This window comes from Vombatus ursinus, unplaced genomic scaffold (assembly GCF_900497805.2).
Source record: "Vombatus ursinus unplaced genomic scaffold, bare-nosed wombat genome assembly UNPS02005659.1, whole genome shotgun sequence".
Taxonomy (NCBI): domain Eukaryota; kingdom Metazoa; phylum Chordata; class Mammalia; order Diprotodontia; family Vombatidae; genus Vombatus; species Vombatus ursinus.
Genome location: NW_020945437.1, coordinates 23,590,804 through 23,614,883, shown reverse-complemented (window position 1 = coordinate 23,614,883; position 24,080 = coordinate 23,590,804). Strand labels below are relative to the sequence as shown.

General features: G+C 38.4%; 1 protein-coding gene across 3 annotated transcripts in view; it reads left to right on the top strand.

Moving 5' to 3' along the window:
- The window catches only part of POLD3 (DNA polymerase delta 3, accessory subunit), a 55,864-nt gene that overhangs the window by 7,811 nt on the left and 23,973 nt on the right, over nucleotides 1-24,080 (top strand). For 2 of the 3 annotated variants that reach the window (XM_027848025.1, XM_027848027.1), the window contains 5 exons: nucleotides 694-796; nucleotides 10,709-10,748; nucleotides 12,688-12,820; nucleotides 19,872-20,136; nucleotides 21,792-21,864. In XM_027848025.1, the coding sequence (XP_027703826.1) occupies nucleotides 694-796; nucleotides 10,709-10,748; nucleotides 12,688-12,820; nucleotides 19,872-20,136; nucleotides 21,792-21,864 (614 nt within the window). The remainder of the gene's footprint in view (nucleotides 1-693; nucleotides 797-10,708; nucleotides 10,749-12,687; nucleotides 12,821-19,871; nucleotides 20,137-21,791; nucleotides 21,865-24,080) is intronic. The other variant, XM_027848026.1, reaches the window with a different exon arrangement.

Here is a 24,080-nt window from a genome sequence, read left to right as displayed (position 1 = left end):
ACACACACACACACACACACACACACACACACACACACACACACACACACACACACACACACACACTCTCTTTTATACACCTGTCCCCCTCCTTCCTTTTTAAGCTACGTATTAAAACCTAATATTAGGACAGTGCTTTAGTCTGAAGTCTGTTTGGTCTAACCTGAATTAGAAGCTCATATCGGTCTTTCTTTTAATTGTCAACTGAAATAATCCAGCTCTTAATCCTTTTACCTTCTTACCAAAGGCCCAATCACTTTCTTTGATGAAATTGATTAAAAAATTATGGGAATACTCTCTGAGGATAGAATTAGGGATGGAAACCCTTGATATCTTGTTTCTCCTTGCCTGGACTGGATTAGGGTAATAATCAGAATAAGAGAAGTCTTTGATTACCTCAGTTAATGGAATTATCTCTTGAGTTCACCTTCAATTCTTGAAAGAAGGATCCTTAGAGGGAATGGGCAAAGCTGGATTTAATAGTTTTAGGAAAATGATTCTCTAGGGTCCACTGATGTTTAAAAATTTTTTTTCAACTAATTAGCATTTTTATTTGTTTTCCTTCTCACCTTTCCCACACCTCAGGGAGGGGAGAAAAATGAAACCCAAACTGAAATTCTTGTAACAAATGGACAGTCAAGCAAAACAAGTCCCTGGTTTACTTGTTCCTCACCTTTTGTTTGTTTTGATCAGGATGCTGTATGATTATGTTGAAAGGAAGAGAAAAGAAAATTCGGGAGCCCAGCTACATGTCACGTACTTAGTGTCGGGCAACCTTGTTCAGAATGGAAACTCTGTAAGTACCTAAAATCTTTTCATAAGTTGAGGTATGCTGGAGCTATAGGTGTTGCTTAGTCATTCCAGTCGTGTCCAATTGTTTATGACTGCATTTGCTGTTTTCTTGGCACAGACACTGGAATGGTTTACCATTTCCTTCTCCAGCTCATTTTACAGATGAGGAAACTGAGGCAAGCAGAGTTAAGTGACTTGCTGAAGGTCACATGGTTTGTAAATGTCTGAGGCTGGATGTTAACTCAAGTCTTCCTGACTCCAGGCTCAGCTCTCTATCCACTGTACCATCTAGCTGCCCTTGAACTAGAGATAACCTATAGTTAATGGCACATAGAGAAGGCTAACACATTATAGGACCATTGACAATTAGAATGGACAGGGACTTGAAATATCAACAAGTCCAACTTTATTTGATTTTGTGCTTTTTATATTTCCCTTATTGCTTTGTTTAGGTCCCTACACTTGACTGTTACTAAATTATGCCTTGTTTCCTATTGAACTGTGTATGTGTTATCTCCCTCCCCTCGTTAGATTATAAACTCCTTGAGAGAAGGGACTCTTGTTCCCATCATGTATCTCCAGCACTAAGCAGAGGACCTTGAACATTGCAGGTGCTCAGCCAATTTTTGTTTGATTACAGGTAAAGAAACCGGAGAGGGGAAGGGACTTAGCAAGTTTGCACAGCTCCTGTGAACAGAGCCAGGAAGCTGGTGCTCTTCACGTTAGATTACACTGTTTTTTGTGCACAGAAGCTTCAAAGCTTATGATAATGAGGTATTTAGATTAAATTTTTTTGTTATTATTATTAATAATAATTTGTTAATAATAATAATATATTTGCAAAGTGTTTCACATACTTTTTCCTCATTTGAGCATTTACCACAATGCTAGTAGGTTATGTGAGTAACATTCCTTTTGATGAGGCGCAGAGAAGTTACATGACTTGCCTATCATCACATAGTTAGTAAATGGCAAGGTAAGGGGAAATAACAAGCATTTATTAAGCACCCAATAAATGCTAGACACTGTGTGCTAAGGGCTTTACAATTATTATCTCATTTGATTCTCCATCACCCGTGGGAGGTCGATGGTGTTATTATCCCCATTTTACAGTTGAGGAAAGTGAGGTGGACAGGGGAAGTGGCTTGACTGGGGTCCAATAGCTGGTCTCATGCCTGAGACCAGATCTGTATTCAGGACTTCCTGACTATAGGTCTAATGCTCTATCCCCTGTGCCATTTAGCTGAGATTAAACCTAATTCCAGGTCCAGTACTCTTTCTGTTACACGCCATCTCATCACAATGATTTGATATAGTGAACGTTCTAAAGTTGAAATCTTTGACAGCTCATTTTACCGTTTGCTGCTGTTGTTTTCTGAAATAGAGAGGGAAGAGTATGTCATAGTGGAGAGCTGGAGTCAGAGCCGGGAAGACCTGACTCCAAGTCTCATCTCTGATGCATACCCGCTGACTGTGTGAATGGGCGAGTCCCTTAACTTCTCCGTGCTCTAAGCGGTGGATGAAAGCGTTTCCTCATCAGGCAGGTCTGTGTATCTATGAAATCACTGATCCAGACCCTGTTCTCCTCCAAAACAGGCAGTCATGTGGCAGCTTTTGCACTTTCCAATTCACCTTTGTCCTATGGGCTCCTTTTTCCTTAAAACTAGGAGAGTTAGGTCATTCTTATAAAAATAAAAGAATTTTGTTTGGAATTTAATTTCTTATTCTTTTTAAGGTTGCTATATTAATTAGTTTATGGGATGATCTCTGCCTTAGGAACTGTGAGATAGATTCATGCTTCCCTCTCTAGAGAGATGATATCCTCAAGAAAGATGACTACTGATGTATTTGTATGGTCATTATAGGTTACAAAATTCTTCCAAATCTGTTAGCCCATTTAGTTGTCACAGTAACTCTGTGAAGTGAGTAGGGCTGGTGGTATTAGACGGGAGGTCACTGAGGCCCCCAAAAGTTAAACCACATACTAAAGCCCACAGATCAGGTTAATGGCAGAGCTAATACTAGAATCCTTGGACCTAGTTCAGTGTTACATGACTAATAGCTGACAGAGGTAAGACTACAATCTGCACCATTATGTCTCTGCCTCACATCACTGGGTAAGTTATCGATATCTTTCAGTGATTTGTTGTGTAGAACTCTTCATTATTACCCTAGAAATTTTCATTGTGAGGCATAAGTAGTCTGTAAATGTGTCACCTTATCCCTCATCAGACACTCCTCCCCCCACCTAAAAAAACCCTGTGAAATTTTTTGTGTAAACATAAAATGGGTTTAATAGATTTCTTCCGAAATACAAGCACCAAGACAAAGTCCAAGCGTACTTAACAGTGGTAAAATTAATTAGGAGGAATTGTGGGAAGATGGTGTGTTAGGATCTGGAGATGCTGAGATCCCTTTACAAATAGCCTACTAAAGCTCTAAAAAAAAATCACCAGAAAGAATAAGACAGAAAGCCAAAGAAAAATAGCTATAATCTCTTTTATCCAATCCAGGACTGCACAAAAAGACTGCCAGAATTCTGTGAAAGCTCTAGAGTGGCTATCAGCCAGGGTAGGCAGACAGATGCCAAGATTGCAAGCAACACAGACCCAGAGTAGTAGTTAGGGCAGGATCAGCAGTCAGGCAGCCTCGCCCAGGGCACAAGAGACTCAGTGGTGCAGCATCCAGTACACCTGCCTAAGGCATAGTGGGAGACCAGGCTAGATTAACTTCTGGGCAGCCTGGACCCAAGCAACAACAGGAGAAAGGGCCACGGTAGCACCTGGGAAGAAAAGCACCTGAGGTCTTGTAGGAAGCCTGAAACCAGTGCAGTCAGCAACATCTGGTTGGAGTCTAACAGGGTCCTAATAAGGATGGAGACAACTCCAGGTTTAGGACACAGAAAGGACCAATGTGCAAGGACATAGACAGGACCAATACCAAAACCAACTGTTGAGGGATCTCAGCTCCTCTAGATCCTAACATACCATCTTCCCACATATCCTCCTAATTAATTTTACCACTGTTAAGTTGAGCCACCAGGAGGCTGAGCCAAACCCAGGAATTCCTGCAGAAGGCAGGGGCTAATTCGAGCCACCCCATCCAGGACCAGACAGGCCATGTGCCCTGGCCATCACAGAATGTGGAAGGAACAGAGTGACTCGAGTACAAGGCCCTAAATCAGTTGCTGAGGCTGGAGTTCTGAGTAAAAAGAAGGGAATGCTGAACACAATGAAGAGAAACAACGGATTTAGAGAAGCCCAAGAGGTGAATACAAAAGAGGAGAGTAACCCAGCACATAGAGCTTCTGAGGAAAGAAGGCCTGGCCACAACATTGAAGAGGGCCTAAAAGACATACAACAGGATGAGACACAAAATGTGATGTTAAAGAAATGGCAGATGGAGAGAAAAAATGGCAAAAAGAATCAGTAGTTTAGAATGGAAAGTGATAAACCTTACCCAGGAATTGAGCTCCCTGAAGATAAATGAACCAAACGGAGAGCAGCAACTCCAGTGGACAACAAGAAATTAAAACAGAATCAAAAGATGGAGAAAACAGAAGAAAATGTTGCAAGGAGCTGACCTGGAAAACAAGTCAAGGGCAGATTAATCCAAGAGTCTTTGGATTATGTCAAAATCATGACTTAAAAAAGCCTGGTTACCTATTTCAAGAAATTATTTTTTAAAATCTGCCCAGATTTATTAGAACCAGAGGGCAAAGTAAAAATAAAAAGAATCTACTGTTCACCTCCTTAAATTAACGCCTAAATGAAAATTTCCAGCAATATCATAACCCAAAATCCTCAGCTTCCATGTCAAAGAAGAAAAATATTACAAATAGCCAAAAAAGAATTAAGGTATCAAGAAGCCATAGTCAGGATCTCTTGATTTGTCAGTTGCTATTATAAGGAGAGAACTTGAAATACAGTATTACAAGAGGCAAAAGATAAAGGCTTGCAATAAAGAATAACATTAACAAAACTGAGTATAGTCCTGCAAGGGAAAGAAATTGACCTTTAATGAAATAGAGGACTTGAGAATGTTCCTCCTGAAAAGGCCAGAAGGGCATAGGAACTTGGAAAGGCAGATGCATAAAACAAGAGAAATACAAAAAGGTAAATATATTTGATTATTTAGTAATAATGAGTTACTTATATTCTAATGAGGGAGAAGACAGAATACCTCTAATGTCTTCAGGAGTCATGGGAAGAGTTAAGAGACAGTATGGGGGTAGTTTTGTTTTACTTTGACAGTCTTAGGAGAAGGAAAAGGGGTAGAGAACTTAAAGTTAGTTTTTGGTTAGTTAATATTTCATCCATTAATGCACTAAGAGGAGTGGATTGGGAGAAGAATATACAAACATTGAAAAAAGGATAGGGAGAATGTGCATCCCATCTTACTTTCATCTGAACTAGACAAGGAAAGTTGCATACATTCTCTCTCTCTCTCTCTCTCTCTCTCTCACTCACTCACACACACACACACACACACACACACATGAATAGTTTTGTGCAGAAGTATCTTAAACTCTATAAAGAAACAGGTTAGGGCAAGGAGAGAAGAGAGAGAGATTTAAGGAGCCCATGATAGGTGAGGGAATAGTCATAGGCAAAATAAACTCCAATATTGGAGGGTAGAGTGTTAAGAATAGTTTAAAAGAAAGAAAGGAAAGATTAGAGACAATGAGATGAATAGAAAAGAGACAATGGATTAGAATAGATCTCTTTAGTTATGAGTTACTAGTGATAAGCAAAGTCCTCATTCATCCCCTTCTTTATAAAGAAGTGAATATGGAGGAGAGAAGGAGAGGAAAAAGTACAAGAAGACAAGATAAAGAGAAATACACAGTTAACAATCATAACAACATGAATGGCATGAACTGACCCATGAAAATGGAAGAGGATATCATGGATTACAAAGCAGGTTCCAACAATTGTTATTTATAAGAAAAACGTTTGAAAGATTAAAAACTCAATCCAGAGATAAAATAGTAGGAGCAAAGTCTTATGCTTCAGATGAACTTAAAAAAAAAATTAGAGGTAGCAGTCATGATTTCAGATAATAACAATAGTAAATATGGATGCAAAAACATAAGCACAGAAATTGCATTATACTTAAATGCACCATAGAAAATGAGTTAGTACTTCCTATATATGCTCTAATGGCATAGCATAAATACTTAAGGGAAAAGTTAATTGAATTGCAAGGGAAAATAGTAAAATTATAATATTGGGGGAACCTTATTGTACTCCTTTCAAACCTATGCAAATGTAACAAAAAGATGAAACAAGAAAGACATTAAAGACTAGAATCAAACTTTAGAAAAGTTAGATATGATAGATTTCTTGTAATTAGGACCAGAATTTAGAAACAGAATAGAAGCAAAATAGGAACAAGAAGTGGTTTATATATTTCTCACCAGAGCATGAGACCTTTATAAAACATGATCACGTATTAGGGAATTAAAAACCTCACAAACAAATGAGGAGAAGCAGAAATATTAAGCATTCTTTATTGACCATAATAGAGCAAAAAATATGTTCAGTAAAGGGCCTTTGAAGTATGGATTAAAAAAAAAGATTAGAGATTACTTGAATCTCAAGTAATTAATGAGTCAAAGAACACATCATTGAAACAACAAAACATTTCATTAAAGAAAATGTCAAGAAAGAGACAACATACCAAAACTTATGGGATACAATAAAAGCAGTGCCTAGGATAAAATTTATGTCTCTAACTGCTTTCATCAATGAAGACTAGAGAAAAGATTAATAAATTGAGCATGTAACAAAACAACAAAAACAGACCTAGGAAAGTAGTATAAAAAAACTCTAGATGAACACGAAAGCAAAAATTTTGACAATCAAAGAAGAATTTAACAAAATTGAAAATAAAAAACCATTGAGTTGACAAATAAAACTAGGAACTACTTTAAAAAAAAGCAGCTAAATAACCTAATTAAAAAAAAAAGTAGAAAAGCAAATGGAAAAAAAAACTGAAAGGAATAAGGAAAATTTACAGCTATTGAATATGAAATAAAAGAAACCATAGTTAACTTTTATCCAGTGTGCCAGCAAAAAGGATAACTTAGATGAAATTGATGAATGTTTACAAAGGCAAAATTACCAGATTAATGGAACAAGAGATACAGTATATAAATTAGTATCAGAAAAAAATCAAATAATTCATAAATGAACAATTCATAAAAAGGGGAGATCAGATTTATTTACAAGTAATTTTTATTAAACTTTAAAGAACAATTAAGACCAAAATTACATAAACAATTTGCAAAAAATAAGAAAAAGATAGTTCCAAGCTCTCTATGATACAGATAGGCTCTTTATTCTTAAACCAGGGAGTGACAGAGCAGAGGAAGAAAACTATAGCTCACTATTCCTAGTGAATAATGACACAGAAGTGTTAAATAAAATATTATTAAAGTAGTAACAATGGTATTTTAGAAAGGTTATGTATTATGACTAAATTAGATTTATGTGAGGAAATGCAAGGTTGATTTAATAGAAAGAAAACAACAAATGTAGTAGACCACATTAATTAAAAAAACACAATTATGTCAGTAATTGCTGAAAAAAATTGACAAAATCCAGTACTCCTATTAAAAACATTAAAAGGGGAAGGAAAAAATGGATCTTTCTTTAATATAGTAAGTACTATCTAAAATGAAGAGCTAACATTTTCTGTCATGAAGAAAGAATGGAAGCCTTTCCAGTAAGATCATTTTGAAGCAGAAATGATCATTATTTCCACTACTATTTGATACAATTCCAGAAATTCTATGTATAGCAATATAACAAGAAAAAGAAATTGAGGGAATAAGGAAAGCCAGAGAGGAAACAAAACTATCACTTTTTGCAGATGATATGATAGTCCATTTAGAAAACTCTAAAGAGTCCTCTAAAAAATTAAGTGAAATAGTAACTTCAGCAAAGTTGCAGGTTATGAAATAAATCCACATAAGCTATTAGCATTTCTGTATATTACCAGCAAAATCCAGCAGGAATAGATAGAGAAATTCCATTCAAAATAACTACAGAATGTGTAGAACATTTGTGAATCTATCTGGCAAGACGTACACAGGATCTATAATAGTATTATCTAAACCATTCTTTACAGACTAGAGATGGACCTAAAAAATTAGATATTAACTGCTCATGGGTGGGCCATACCAATATAACAAAAATTACAATACTGTCTAAATAAGTGTACTTATTTAGTACTATACCAAATGATTACTTTATATAGAGCTAGAAGAATATTAATGAAATTCATCTGGAGGAAAAAAGGTCAAGAATCTCAAGGGAAGTATTGAAAAAAGGTGGAAAGGAAAGAACCCTAGCAATTTCAGATTTCAAACTGTATCACAATTCAGTAATCATTAAAACGACTTGGTATTGGTTAAGAGAAGACATTCAGTGAATCAGATTTGATCCACGACATGTAGAAGCAAATGGACATAGTAGCATCCTCTTCTATAAATCCAAAGATTACAGCTACGGGGTTAAAAACTGGCACTATTCAACAAAAATTTCCGGGGATATATGCAGTGCAGACTGGCAGAAATTAAGGACAGACCAATAACTTCCGTGTGTGTGTGTGTGTGTGTGTGTGTATTTTAGACTTGAAAGATCACATCATAAACAAACTAGATAATCAAGGAAGAATGCACATTTCACTGCTATGGGTGGGGAAGAATTTTTGATCAACTATGGAATAGAGAGGATCAAAGACAATAAAATAGACAATTTTGTTTGCTTAAAATTAAAAAGCTTGTGCATAAACCCAATTGGTGCATTTAAAACTAGAAGGGAGACAGGCAAACTGGGGGAAAATTTTATAGCTGATTTCTCTGGAAGTTTCCTGTACTTATTTTGGTATTTTTGATAGAAATAGATATTGGATTTTGTTATCTTGATATCCAGTATATATAAGTAAGGAACTGATTCAATTATATAATAATGACAACTATGCCATAATAGATAAATAGTTAAAGGATATAAACAAACAGTTGTCAAAGGAAGAAATTCAAATATCAAATGCATTCCTCATATACAGTACAAAGAACAATATGAAAAAAATGCTCCAAATCACTAAAAATTAAAAAAAATTTAACACTGAGGTTCCATCTCACATCTATAGCAAAGATAACAACAAAGAAAAATGAAAATGCTGGAGGGGCTGTGGGAAAATAGGCACAGTAATGCATTGTTGATGGAACTGTGAGTTGGTAGAGCTGTTCTGGAAAACAATTTGGAACTATGTCTTAAAAAAATCACAAAACTATTTCACTGAACTTTGACATAGTAATACCACTACTATTCCTAACACCAGAGAGATCAAAGAAAGAGGAAAAGGGCCCATATGTATTAAAATTCTTATAGTGGCTCTTTCAACAAAGGCAAAGAATTGTAAACAAAGGAGAGTGTGCATGGATTGGAGAATGTGTGTGTGTGTGTGTGTGTGTGTGGAGTATATGCATGTAATTGGACTATTATTTTGTAAGAAATTATGGAAGAGATGATTTCAAAGAAACTTGGAAAGACTTATATGAACTGATACTGGGTGAAGTGAATGGAACCAGCACAATCTAAACAATAACAACAGCATTGTAAAGAATAATAACTTTGAAAGACTTAATGACCAGTCTCAATTCTATCATGATGATGCACCTCCTGGCAAAGAAGTGATGGCCTCAGTGCAGAATGAACTGTGCCTTTGCAGACATAGCCAATTTGGGGATTTGTTTTTCTTGACCATCCATTCTTATTACAAGGGCAATGTTTTTATTTTTTCCACTGGGAGTGTGTGGAAGAGGGGTGACGAATTAGGGTATCTTCCTCTCTTCTCTCCACCAAAAAAGAAGAAAAAGAAAAGAGGGTCAGAAGGACAGAGGAGAACAGAAGACCAGAAAGAATCACAGCTCAGCGGGGTGTATTTGAAAGTTATGTGTTGAATATTTTAAAAGAAAAGCAAGCTGTACATTATAGAGATTTGCAGTTTCTCTTACAGTCATCTTTCAGTTTTGATATCTATCTATACGTATATATTACATATATATGAAAATTCTCATTTGTTAGGTTCAGAATGCAATTTAGAATTATTTAGTTGTGGTTTTTAAAATATTTGTAATATTGAAATAAGTCTTGTAACTTTCCTTAATCTAATTTAGAAGACTCATAGTAGGAAAGACTTAAAGGGATTTTTTTTTTAACTTTATCATGGCATTCAAGGCCCTCTACAGTCCGGCTTCAAGCTTTTTAAACTTGTGCTAGTCCCCATCATGCACTTTATGTTCCAGCCAAACTGGACTACTCTTTGTTAGCTGTTATTCTTCCTTCTCCCCAATCTCAGTGTCATTCTGTTTCTTGTTGTTGGAATGGACCCCCTCTCCCTGCCTTTTACCCCTCCCCCAGGACCTTTATTTGTTGAAATTCCTTCTTTCTTTCAAGGCCCCATTTCAGGTGCTGCCTCCTCCAAGAAGCAGGAGCTCATGTTCTCTTCCCTTCCTTCAGCTGAAAGTGATCTCTCCCTCCACAGATTTATCATAGCTCTTTGGTGGAATCCTTCTTTTGCATTTAGCATCCTATCCTTTGCATCATGTTTATGGGTATATGTTTTTCTCTCTCTCTCCCTCTCTCTCTGTGTCTCCCTCTCTCCTTGTGTCTCTCTTCCTCTCTCTTTTCTTCTCTTTACCTCCCTTCCCTTTGCCAATTAGAATTTAAGTTCCTTCAGAACAAAGCCTGTGCCATATTTATCTTTTATTCCCAGTGCTGAGCATACAGGTTATCACATATTTTTGAGGTATCCGTTGCTGTCCTAATACTCCTTCCAAGTGCTATTGAACTATTAGAACGAAAACCTTAAAATTCTAATGGAGATAAATTGTTATTTCTTGCAGTGCCACAAGGTTGCAGTAGTGAGAGAAGATAAACTGGAGGGTAAGTGTTTGAGTTGTTAAGCAAGCTTTTCCTCTTAAGGTACCAAAATGTAGGTATCATAAAAAGCTACTTTAACATCTGCACATAATACTTTCAGCTGTTTAGTTCTGTAAACTCTGAAGAGTTCTGTATTCCTTTTATTACCAGTTTCTCAAACCTTTTAAAATATGATACTCCATCTGCCTAACCTCACACTCTTATAACTTAATAACAACTGACATTTATATAGCACTTTTCATCAGAAGACCTCAAAACTTCTGATGGACATTCCAAACTACTGAAAGCTCGATGGATTTTCTTACCAGTCATGGAGAGACAGTAGCCTTTCATCAGTGCACTGTGCTCTTTGACAGTTGTTTGGGAAGGAAATGAAATAGAACTTCTCTGGAAATCCCAAAGAGCTTCGTGTCACTTCCAAATTAAATGTTTGAGCACCATAACAAGACTCTTCTGTTTTGTTTTGTTTTTAAACAAAAGAAAAAAACCCCAACAACCAGGAATCTGTATTTAATGAGATGTTATGATCTTAGATCTCTTGTTTCCCACCAAAGCATTAGCTGTTGTCTTTGTATGTAAAGACTCGTTTCCATTCCAAACTTTCCATTGTTAGTCAGAGTTAAATTTGATGTATTAATGGTGGTAGTTACTTTTTTCCCCCCATCTCTTTGCTTATAGTGACATTCTTCTGGTAGCAAAGACAAGGTGGCTGATGGGGGTCTAGGGCATTGGCTATAACCTAGATGTATCTCTTCCCTCTGTTTTTTCTTTATGTGATAGGCAGGTATTGTTGTATTTACTCTATAATAATACCGCTCATTGATATGAGGGTAACAGGATCATATATTTAGAACTGGAACAGACCTTAGAGATCCCTAAGCCCAACCCCCTCTTTTACAGATGAAACTGAGGCCCGGAGAGATTGTGACTTGCTCAAGGCTGTAAAGTAATATGTAGAAGAGTTGGATTTGAACCCAGACTTTCCGACTCTCCACCAGACTGTCTCCTCAGGCAAGGCTTTATGAGAAGACTTATTTCATTTTTCCTTGATGCTGTGCTCAGTAGTCTTCTCATAATTCTACTAATGTGCCCGTTGATCATTGTTAAATTTATAATAAAAGTGAAGCTTAAATTAAAAAAAAATTCTGAGACTTTAAAAGCTCTTTGTTTCCAAAGGATTGTGCTTTTATGATTTACAGCTAGAAGGGCCGTTAGAGAGCATCTAATCCAATCTCTTTGTTTTTATAGAGCAAAACAACCACGGAGGTGCTAAGTGTCTTGGCCAAGGTGGCAGAGCCTACCATGTCTTCCAGTCTCAGTCCTTCTTTTTACTCCATCATGCTGTATTTCTAGGAGTAACCCCGAGGAGTAGTCAGGGAAGGATTACTGCTTTGCTTCACAGATGAGGAAACTGAGGCAGAGGTTATCCAGGATGCAAGGAGCAAAACTGGCCCTCAGATCCAGTCTTCTGTCTCCTGTTCTAGTACTATCCCACTGTACCATGCTAAGCGTCTTCCTGAGAGAATAGTATCTCTGTGCAGAGATTAATAGATATTAATATATATTGGTTCAGGCAGAAATGACCTTCAGCAACCTTGTTTCCCCCAAGCAGTATGCTAGACAACAGATCCTCCAGTGACTGAGGGAAAGAGAACCCCTGATTGTCATCGTCAGTCATCAGTTACTGTTTATTGAGTGCCCACTGGATGTGGGAGATGATAGTGAGTTCTGTATTGCCTGACTCACTACCACCTACCTTGTCAAAATGTCCCTGTTTGCAAACAGATGAGTTGATGTTATTGCAGGGTGGCTTGTTAGCCTTTTAAAGCTGTTGGATTACCACAGACTGTGAAGGGTTTAATGCAGAAGGGTTTCTTGTTATATTCCTCTTCGTGCCATGAAGACTATGTGTTAACAACGTGCTCTTCCTGTTGACTCGTAGCAGTGAAGTCCAGGCTTGCTGTGACTGCCAGCATCCATGTGTACAGTGTCCAGAAAGCAATGCTCAAGGACAGTGGACCTCTGTTCAACACCGACTATGACATCCTCAAAACCAACCTGCAGAGCTGTAGCAAGTAAGTGCTTAAACCTCCTCTGTGGGCTTCTTGGCTAATTGGTCTCGTAAATTGTTTATGCAGCGGCTGCCTCTTAGTGTGAAATGTCAGCTATAGTTAAACCCCCATTGCCTTACAGGATAGCCAGTGCTTGCTTTGCTGGTGCGTTGTGAGCTGAAAAAAACCCAGAAGCTCTGTGTGAAGGACAACTGGATTTCCCTGGGACCCCCATACTGAAATCCCAGTGGAGTTCCTGTATGCCTCTCTCAGAAAGAACTCCAGTGTTTACTGCAATATACCACAAAATGATTATTTAGTAGAATCACAGAACCTCAAAGTTGTCATGGATCTTAGAAAAATTGTGTAGTCTGATCCTTCCCTTGAAGCAGGAATCCCCTCTAGCACAGACTGAGAGAATCTCAGTGTTGGAATGGTTTTGGGAGGTCACCTGGTTTAGTCCCTCTCAGATGCAGTAATCCCCTTTGTGGCATCCCCTGCTAGAGGCAATCCAACCTTCGCTTGAAGGGGTGATAGGGAAACTGTCTCCTGAATGAGGCAGCCCACTGCGCTCTTTCCTTATGTTGAATTGAAATCTGCCTCTGTAGAATGATAGCACCCCCCCTCCCCCATTCTGTCTCACAGGAGCCAAGTAGCACATGTCTGTTCTCTCTTCCATGGGATGACCCTCTAGATATTTGGAGATGAAGTAATGTTGTCTCCCTCATTCCTTTTTCCTTTCTCCATGTAGGGTAAAGCTAATGAAATCTTATTTCTTTTCTGATGCTGACTTTGTAAGTTACCATATTATCTGAGTTTGGGCTAAATATCTATAGTTCCTTCAGGAAGTTCTAGTTGTCTTCCTGATAAGTAGTCTTGCAGCCTTTCTTTGAACATCTCTAGTGGTAGGGAGCTCAATAACAAACAAGGCAATTTCTTCATTAATCAGCAAACATTAAGTACCTCCTATGTGTAGAATACCTGTTGTGCTAGGCACTGGGGAAGATCCCTAGTTTATATAAGACATAGTCCCTGACCTTATTTGGTTCACAGTCTAGCAGGGACATCTTTTCAGTCAGCCTAGCTACAAAGTAAGTTCTGAAAAAATAAAAAAAAAATTTGTATGATTTGTTTTGTGAGAATTGAAAAAAAAAATTATTAAGACTCTGGTAGATGTCAGTCAAGTTGAGTGATTATTGTTTTTTGAAAAGCCTTCCATGTTATAATTTGGAATGATATGTTAGGTTCCAAAAACCAGTCACCGTTTTGCAAACAGAATGTCAGTAAGCAAGAAGAAAAGGGACTCAAGCAATTTGAAAATGCAGTTTGCTCAGGGCCCCCTAAAATAAACAAGGCAAGTGGAAAACTTGGTAACAGGAAGCATTCTAATGAAATTTCACTTAAGCTATTCCCGGTAGAAATATGAAAAATTTATCTTCAATAAAGAAGTTTGTATTTAGCTCTGAAAATTGTGGGTCACCAGGGAACTGACTCATTTCTAGGATTGTTTCATGTGTTTGAAGAAGTGCTATGGAATCAAGAGAGGTGAAACTTTAGGACTGAGCAGAGGGCCTTTGTATCCTGGCTCAGATTTACAACCTGACTTGCTCTTTGCCCTTTTGCCATTTCCAGCCCAATCCTTAGGCTGAGAAATAGACTAAGAAGGGAGTCACTGTCACTGACCTGACAGTAGATACAGACAGTTCTGTGAAACGTAGCCCCCTTGATTGAGAAATAGACGTTTTTTAATTTTTACTTGTATAAGGGAGCAGAGTAGCCGGGGGGTGAATGGTTAATAATATTACTGATATCCTGTTCCTAACTTTATGTGGACAAAATTATTTTGTAAGTATGGGTTCTTAAAAGGTGATCTCCATGTAGGAACTTTATGTTTAAAAAGTCTTTGGAAGACTTTTACAGGGGTTGGGAACTTGCAGCCTCAAGGCCACTTGTGGCCTTCTAAGTCCTTGGGTGCTGCCTTTTGACTGAGTCCAAGTTTTACTGAACAAATTCTTTTATTAAGGGGATTTGTTCTGTGAAGTTTGGATTCAGTCAAAGGGCTGCACTTGAGGACCTAGAGGGTCACAGTTTCCCCACCCCTGCTTTTGGAGCTCCAATAATAATAGCTATAATAATAGCTCTTATTTGATACAAACACCCTGAAAGGTCAGTGCAACTATTATCCCCATTTTGCAGATGAAGAAACTGAGGCAAACAGAGGCTAAGTGATTTACCCAGGGTCATCCAGCTAATAAGTGTCTTGAGGCTGAATTTGAACTCAGGTCTTCCTGACTCCAGGCCCAGTATTCCATCCACTGTACCATCTAGCTACCCTATAGCTTGGGGTGGCTTTTGAAACTTAGTGAATGATAAGTAGATTACAATCCATCAGTAAATCTTGAAACCAGATCTTCTTGATATCCAAAACAGCAACTACCACCAGACTCTTTTCTCCATGACTTTTGAGTGATTCCAAACTGAGGGGGATCTCAAGTCATTTGTACACTCTTCACTCCTATCCCTCTCCAAGAGTCTTCATAATACTATTAGCTAATATCTCCATAACGCTGTAAGGTTCACAAAGTACTTTCTTCATAACCACCATTTGAATGGAAGTAGTAGAAGTGTTATTAACCTTTTTTATGAAGAAAATCTTTTACAAATGAGGAAACTGAGATGTAGAGCTTGATTGACTTACAGGGTCACATAGTAAGTGGCAGCAGAGCTGAGACTTCAAACTCTGAGTCTTCTAACTCGCAGTCTGGTCTGTACTCTGAAGTTGGGATCAGGGAGGTGGGGAAAGTTAGGGAGGAAGAAATCAAATGTTCTCTTTCATGCAGAAAAACTTGGTGGCTTTAGCTTGGGTTAACCTTTTGAGCAGGCCTGAACAGTGTGGCTTCTAGAGACTCCATTTTCTTTAAGCCTCAGCAGTGATGGTCCTGGAATAGTAGTACCAGTGACAAATTTGAGCTCAGTTCTCATGACCTTGGGTCTTTGTTCTAAATATTAGGAGAAAAACTTAACCTCTAATTTCTTTGTTTAGTTCTATTTTTGTTCTTGTTGTGCTGTGTTAAGTTCACTTAAGTTACTCCTTTTCTGGTGCTGACCTCATAAATCATCAGAGAGAATCTGAATTCTTCCTTCCTTTTTTAAAGAGGGCTACTGAGCTGGTAGGTCAGAGGATTCCTATAGACTTAGTTTACCTATTTTTTTTTAAAAAGGGTTTGTATCATGTTAGTTATTCTTACGGAAAAGGTGGAAAGCTCTGGGCTACATAGTCTTCCAGGGGAATCAAGTGGCTGTATTCAAAACTGTGAGAAAGCAAATTGGCCAGGCTTCAAGAGAAGTCGGTAATGGCTGGACATCAGTTTGGAAGGATGTCTCTGGTGGAGGGTCCCCCAGGGAGCTGTGCTGCTTAACATCTCAGGCAGAGAAATAGAGGCGTCTTTATCTAATTTGGAGAAGGTCTAGTTAGGAGGAGTGGCAAATACACTGCACCACAGAACCTAAAAACATTAGAACATTGGGCTGAATATAAGAAGATAAAATTCATTAGAGGTAAATGTGAAGGCTATACTTGAAATTTGATTTCATACTCACAAGATGGGGAGGTAAGGTTATATAGCAATTTGAGAGAGGTCTGGTTATTTTAGTGGACTGCAAGTTCATTACAAAGTAGCAGCATGATGTATCCAAAAAGTTCGTGTGACCTTGGATCAAGGGAGGCAGAATTTTGAGGAATAAGAAGAGGGTCATTCTACCCTCATCAGACCACATTTAGAGTGTCAGGTTCAGTTTTAGATACCATATTTTGGGAAGGGCATTAGTAAGCTGGAGTGTGACCAGAAGATAGCAGCTAGAATGATGAAGTATCTGGAGTTCATACTATGTGAGGCTCAGTTGAGAGAACTGGGGATGTCAAGTCTAAAGAGAATTTTTTTTTTTTGGCTAGGCAGTGGGATTAAGTGACTTGCCTAGGGTCACACAGCTAGTAAATGTCAAGTGTCTAAGGTCAGATTTGAACTCAGGTCCTTCTGACTCTAAGGCCGGAGCTCTGTCCACTGTTCCATCTAGCTGCCCCAGATAGGTGCTACTATTATCCCCATTTTACAGATGGGGAGCCTGAAGCAGGTATCAGTTAACTGACTCATTCAGGGTCATCCAGCTAGTGTCTGAGATCAGTCAGGTCCACTGCATCACTAGCTGTCTCCAGAAAGAGAACTTAGGCAGGACTTGAAAGTACTCAAGAAACATCTATTTTTGTTTCTTTTGGTTAAATGATTTTTATTGATATCTTTTGTTTTTATATTATCTGAATTTCTCCTATTATTTTCTACTTCGTAGCTACTGGAGAGCCATCCTATATAACAATTTTTTTAAAAAAGGAAAGAAAAAGAGGGGGAAAAATCAGCAAAATTGATCAGTACATTGAAACAGTTCCAAAATATATGCAGTATTCCATACCCATGAACCTCCTACCTCTTCAGAGGAGTGGAAGGCAATGTCTTCTCATATTTTTTTTAGGGTAATACTTATTCTTTTGTAATTTTTCAGTATTTACTTTTGATTGTTTTGTAGTGGCTCTATTTCCATCGTGTAATGTTTTGTTGGCTCTGCTTACTTCCCTCTGCATCAGTTCATGTGAGTCATTCCATTGTAGTCATGTACCACAACTTACTTAGCCATTCCCCAATCAATGGATATCCTTTGTGATAGGCTGTCTTGTGGAAGAAGGATTAGACTTGTTCTTTTTGCCCACAAAGGGCAGAACTAAGAGTGGTGGATAGAAACTTTTAGAGACTCCTTTTGACTTGGTGTCAGGGAAAAAATTTCCAATAATTAGAGCTCTCCAAAAGTGGAATGTGCTTCCTTAGAAAGTACTGAGTTCTCTCTCCCCGAGTCTTCAAGCAAAAGTTGGATAACCACGGGTGGGTGTGTTGGATGTGGGTGAGACTAGATGGCCATTGTGAATCCTTCTAACTCTGAAATTCTGGGATACAGAGTTGGAAGGCCATCAGAGGGGTCAGACATGGAAGTCCTCTGCACTTCCCTGTTAGGTTAAAGTACAAAAACAATAGAAAATAGTATATAGTGTGACTCTGAGTTGTGTTAATGTTAATTTCCAAGTCCATATGTGGTCTTCAGGGATTGCATTTGAGTTTGACATCTCTGCTCTAGTATGTTTCACTTCAAAGGTAAGAACCCCCTCTGCAGGTCCCTGCAGGGCTTAATTAATGAGAGTGAAACCATCATTTCTTTGGGTTGTTTTTGGTAGTCAGTCCGTCAATAAGTCTTAAGCACTTACTATGTGCCAGGAGCTCTGCTAAGTGTTGGGGATACAAAGAAAGTTCTTGCTCTCAAGGAGTTCGCATTTTAATCAGGAAGACAGCATGCAAATAACTAGATTGTACAGGACTTACACAGTGTAAAAGGAAAACAACAATCTTAGAGGGAAGGGGCTAGCAGTGGTGGGGGTGGGGAGGAATTAGAAATGTGTTAGAAAGTTAGTTCTTGTTTTGATCTAAAACCTGCCTCCCTTTAACTTCCGTGTGATCTTAAACTCCTAGAATCTTAAGAATTGGAACAACAACAACAGCAGCTAGGATTCATAGCACCCTTTATGGTTTTCAGAGCTTTGTATGTGATCTCTCACTTGATCCTCACAACTCTGAGTTAGGTGCTATTGTCTTTCCCATTTTACAGATGAAGAAATTGAGGTGTAAAGAGGTTAAGTGATTTGCCCAGGCCACACAGCTAGTGTCTGAGGCAGAATTGAAACTTGGGTCTTTTTGACTTCAAGTTCAGCTCTCTTACCTCTGCCCTCCTGGCTGCCTAGAGTCTCTCGTTTAGCCCCTCTCTCTGCAGAAGTGTGAATCTGCTTGGTGGTATCTCTGGCCAGTGTTAATCCATCGTCCATTTGAAAACTTCTAGCCATGGGAAACTTACTACTTAACCAAGGCAGCTCAGGCTACTTTTGGGCAGTTCTTTTCATTAGGAAGTGTTCTTTCAAATTGAGCTAAAATATGCCTTTAACTGTTAACCTGTTGCTCTTATTTCAGCCAGTAGAGGCCAAGCAGAACAGATCTAATCACTTTTCTACCAATAGCCTGCCAAACACTTGATTACATTCTCCATAAGACTTTTTATATTTAATATGCCCCTTCTCCATTCATTCCATTGTTGCCTGATTTGAACATAAGCTCCTTGAGGACAGGGACTGATTCTTTTTTGCCTTTGTATATCTAGCTCCTACTACAATACTTTGCAAATAGTAGGTATTTCAGGTCTGTCAAATTGAATTTTCGAATATAACAAAATTGTTATATAACACTGTATTCAAAATAGTCAGCATCTGCTGTAATGTCAATTTAGTTTTGTGTAAACCTCAACTTAAATTATTTGACATATCCCTCTTTTGGTTTATCAAAGGCATGTCTGTGTGCATGAGTGCCTGTGCGTAATAAGATGCTGAATTTAGTTTAGTTCAGCAGTATTGAACTGAATATTTTTGTGTTTTAGAGTTTCATGAGAAAGAAATACACAAAGAAAGAGATTGTTTCTTGATTATCTGTACAAAATATTCCAGCATATTCCTCCACCTGTCCTGAGTATTCTTACCCATGTGGTACCACGAATTGATATCAAAGAGAATTAAGTGTGGCAAACAGATATGTAGCCATAGGAGCTCCATGACTCAGGTCCCAGTCACTTCCTTGTACTAGATCATGAAGAGTACCAGCAAAGAAATTTGCCAGTAATTTTGTTGTTTAAGCCCCTTAGCTTCATGTTTATTAATTATTAAATTTCTACAAGATAATTGTTACTATAGATTTAGGATTAAAAGCCTAGTGAAGACATTCAGTTTCACATTAATAGTGGCTTTGATAAGGTTTGTTGTTATTTGCTGGTTCACATTCCATTCTGATTTGGGTTGCTTCTTTTCCAGAAACTGAGGTAAGTAAGTAGAGTTAATTGAGAGGGTATTCTTTTGGGGGAAGGTTAAGATGGAAAGAAAGGCTAAGGTTGGCTTTATGTTGTTATGAAATGAAATTAATAGAATACTTTCTTGTCCTAGATTTAGTGCTATCCGATGTGCAGCTGCTCTCCCCAGAGCCCCTGATGAAATTTCTCCTTCAGAGAAATTTGGACAGGCTGATCCTCAGACATCAAATGAGACCCTACCCAATGGTGGGCCTACCACCAATGGCTATGGTCCTCCTGCTACCAAACAGACCTCACAGCATCCCAAAGGAATTATGGGAATGTTTGCCTCCAAAATGGCTTCCAAACCCCAAGACACTAACAAGGAGACTAAAACAGAGTCAAAAGAGGCAACAAATGTAAGTTAGTCATTGGATCTTACATTTTCCTTATGTGGTATAGGTTCTTTTAACATCCTGCTACTTAAAATATTTTAATTAATATTTTAGTATTTAATGCTAATTTAATATTAACCTCAGGTTGAGTCCAATAATGCTTGTAGTTTTTACCTCATAATGAGAGAAGGGGCATGATGTGGTGGAAGAAACACTGAGTTTGCAGTTGAGAGACCTGAATTTGAATTCCAGATCTGCCCCTTGCTAGCTGCCTGACCAGTGGCAAGTCTCTTGACCCCTTGGCCTGTTTCCTCCTGTCTAAAATGGGTGGAGTTTGGACTAGATGATCTTTCTGCCCTTTATCTTTGATCTTCTGGCTGACTAGTTTTTGTTCCTTTTTAGAACCTGTCTAATAATATCTAATAATCTGCATTGTTTCTCTTCCTATCAGGTTGGAATTCTCATAGATTTGCACTATAAATGTTCTTCACTTTTAAATCTTGGTTTGTCTTTTGTTCTCTCTCCGTTTTAGTCTGTTTAAATGCATTGATTTTAAATACATTAATAGAGTGATAAGGTTCATAATTCAGTCGGGTGCCTACCTAGATGTTTGTCCCCCTTGCCTCACCTCCCTGCTTTGTACATCTACTAGATAACATTTGGCTCAGATGTTTTAAATATCATTAGAGAGAAATTTGGTTGTGTAAAATAAAAAGCAGCATTTCTGTCAAACTAGGGAGATTTTATGGAAGAAATATTTGTAAGGGTCTGGGGTTTCCATGTTGTGGGTGCTGTCTCCACCAGTGTGGACTGTAGTCCCTTTGTACCTTACTGATTATCTTCATCAATTGCTGGGGCTTAAAAAACAATTTTAAGAGTGGCCAACTCAGTAATCATTCTTTCTCCATGAACTGTGGGCTGGTCCTCACCCAGGAGATGTCAAGTCCTCTCCTAGGCCTCTGTTCGGAGCTTTTGTGGCACAATGGGACTGGACATACAGTTCCACTGGTGTAACTCTACTCAAAGTCCCCCCACAGTTAGCATCACAGAAAGACATGACAATTATAGTGCTTGTTCTCTGAGAGTGATCCCATAGGAACACCCAGAAAGGATCTTCAATTTATTATTTTGTTTGATCTTCAAAATAGTCTTATGGAGTAGGACTTGGTTTTCTCATCAATAAAATGGGGTTGATAAATTTTGTATTACCTACCTCATGAGATTTTTATAAAAGGAAGTGTTTCATAAAATATTATATAAATGTGAGCCCCTCTTAGTGTGATCTCAGGGCTAATTATTAAATAACTTATCACTAGTAAATGGTGGAACTTGAATTCAGCTCCTCTAACTCAATCTAGGTTTCAGAACAGCTTAAATACATTTGCTAATTATATATCTATAATGGATTATTAAGAGGAACTGGGCCATTTGAAAGTTTATCTTAAACCTTTGGTGGTTGTTGGAGAGACAGACCACTTATGCCCTCTTCCATCCCTTGAGTTAGGTGGATATTTGGCTCCACCTCATAACATGCTTTTGTCTTAGCTACTGAGAGCCAGTCTAATTTATGAACTCTTCCATCCTGGATGGTGTCTTTAGTGTTGGAGTGGATGAGAAGACTGCTTCTGCATAGGTAGGATGAATTGTGGAGTGAACTGTTTTCTTTTCTGTGTTTTCAGATGTCTTCAGCAAGCAGCAAACCACCAGGGAAAGGGAATGTGATGAGCAATTTTTTTGGGAAAGCTGCTATGAGTAAGCATGCCTTTGTCTTCCTAGATGCTTCTGCTAATGAGTAGATTTCTTTTAAATTTTTGTTTTGACCTGTGATTTCTTTAGTGTGGGAGCTCCCTGTTATGCAGACTCCCTCTATCACGCGGACCAGTAGCTTCCCTGGAAGTTAGCTGAGTTAGAATGGTGCTTGTGTCCTGGAGCAGTGATGTAGCTTGTGTGGGATGATGCAGCCAGTGTGTATGTCAGAGACTGATTCCAGGCCCCTCTATCGACTATACCAGGTTGCCTCTAGATAATGATTCTTTACCTTTTTGGGGTCATGGACCCTTTTGGGAGTCTGGTGAATTCCATGGACCTCTTCTCAGAATATTTGTAATTGAAGAGAGGCCTAAATTTTAGTTTTAGAATAGTAAAAATAAAGATGTAATTTTTTTCCCATCCAAGTATAGACCCCCTGAAATCTATCCACAAACCCCCATGCGTGGATCCCAGGTGAAGAACCCCTGATCTAGTTCAGCCCCCTTATCTTAAAGACAATGATATTTCTCTTCTGCATCGTTTAGTCCTTTATGATTTCCAAAGCACTTTGCTTATAGTAGCCCAACAAGTGGGTTATTCCATTTGATAGATGAGGAAACTAAGGCTCAGAGACAGGAAATCATTTGCCAGGTACCTCATGGCTAGTGAGAATCAGAATTGGGACTTGAACCTAATTTCCTGACTCCAGATGGAGTGCACTTTCCATCATACTATGTTATGAATGAGGTCGTGCGTAGATGGCAAATCTGCTGTTCTTTTCCATATGACCTTTTATACCAGTCTCTTTGTGCAGCAGGAAAGAGAGGTATGCATCCAGCAGATTTTCCCCCCACATTTGCATCTGTATAACTTCTAGCTAAAACTATAAAACTACCATTTGCAAAACCTAGTGCTGCTTTTAGAATTTCCCCTTTGTCTTATGCCAGGGCAAAGCAAACTTAGGGCCATCATAGCACCTGACATTTTTATTATGGTGGCTGGTATTCAGAGTGAACTTTTGGATAGAGCAGGTGGGTTGTTTAACCCACAAAGAGAGTGGCCTGGCTATGTTAGATTGGCACTGTTCCTATTGGAAGGAGACCTTAAAGTGGAGTGGGGGTTGTGGACTGTCTTAGATATCGATAACTCCATCTTCTGGATCTCATCTTTAGAGAAGTCAGAAATCCTGATCAGAGTGAGCATTGGAAAGAGGACTCCAGTTGAAGTTGAGATCTAGATTTGAGGATCAGTCATGGGATTTTAGGGATACCCCTTACCCTCTTTGAGCCTTGGTTTTCTCAGCCATAAAATGGATAATAGTACTACTTGCTTTCTAGGGTTGTTGTGGAGAAATGTATTTTTTGCTGTGGAAATATAATTTTTTTGTTTGTTTGTTAACTTAGTTATGATAGAACTTCAGAGTTAGAATCCTCAGAAGTCAGCTAGTGTAATTTTTTTTTTTTTAGTGCTTGAATCACCTCTTCAACATCCCCCCAAATGGTACTCTCATCTCTGCTTGCACGTTGCTGATGCTGAGCAAGCCCCAAGGCAGCTCATTCTGCTTTTGGAAGGTTAATTGCTAGGCAGGTCTTCATTCTGTTGCTCTGTAATCTGCCTCCCTGATCTCTCACCATTTTTTCTCATGAAGGTAAAGAGAGTTGTCAGTCTCAACAGGTAGAGGAGACTTCAGCCAACTGAGACAGAAAATGTCCTACACATGTTGAAGCTAAAATATTAGGTTCTCTGCTTGTTTATGTGTAAAATCTAATGTATTTTTTGCATCTTTGTTGAAATGTGCCTGCCATGTAGTTAGACAGGCAGCCCACCCAATTGTCCGTCAGTAGGTATGTCTTAGACAATTGATGTAGACAGACAGTGATCCGAGCCAAGAATTGAGCAAGAGGCAGAGATCCAGGAACCCCGTATTTAGAAAACTGCATAACGCTTTCATTGATCCCCAGCTGTTCACTGCTCTTTAACACTAGTATTCCTCTAATGAGACATGTGGATTACAAAAAGTCCACACTCACAGAAAGCTCAGATTTGCCTGGTACTCACAGGGCTACCACAACATGCCCATGACTTCCATGTGAAAAATGACAAAATAGATTCTTGATTCATTTGTGAAGCTAAAAGGAGAGAGAAAGGATGGACAGCTTGAGTGCTACCTTGTTGCCTCTGAGAGAATCATTAGAAGGTCTTCAGGGTTTTGGGTGACT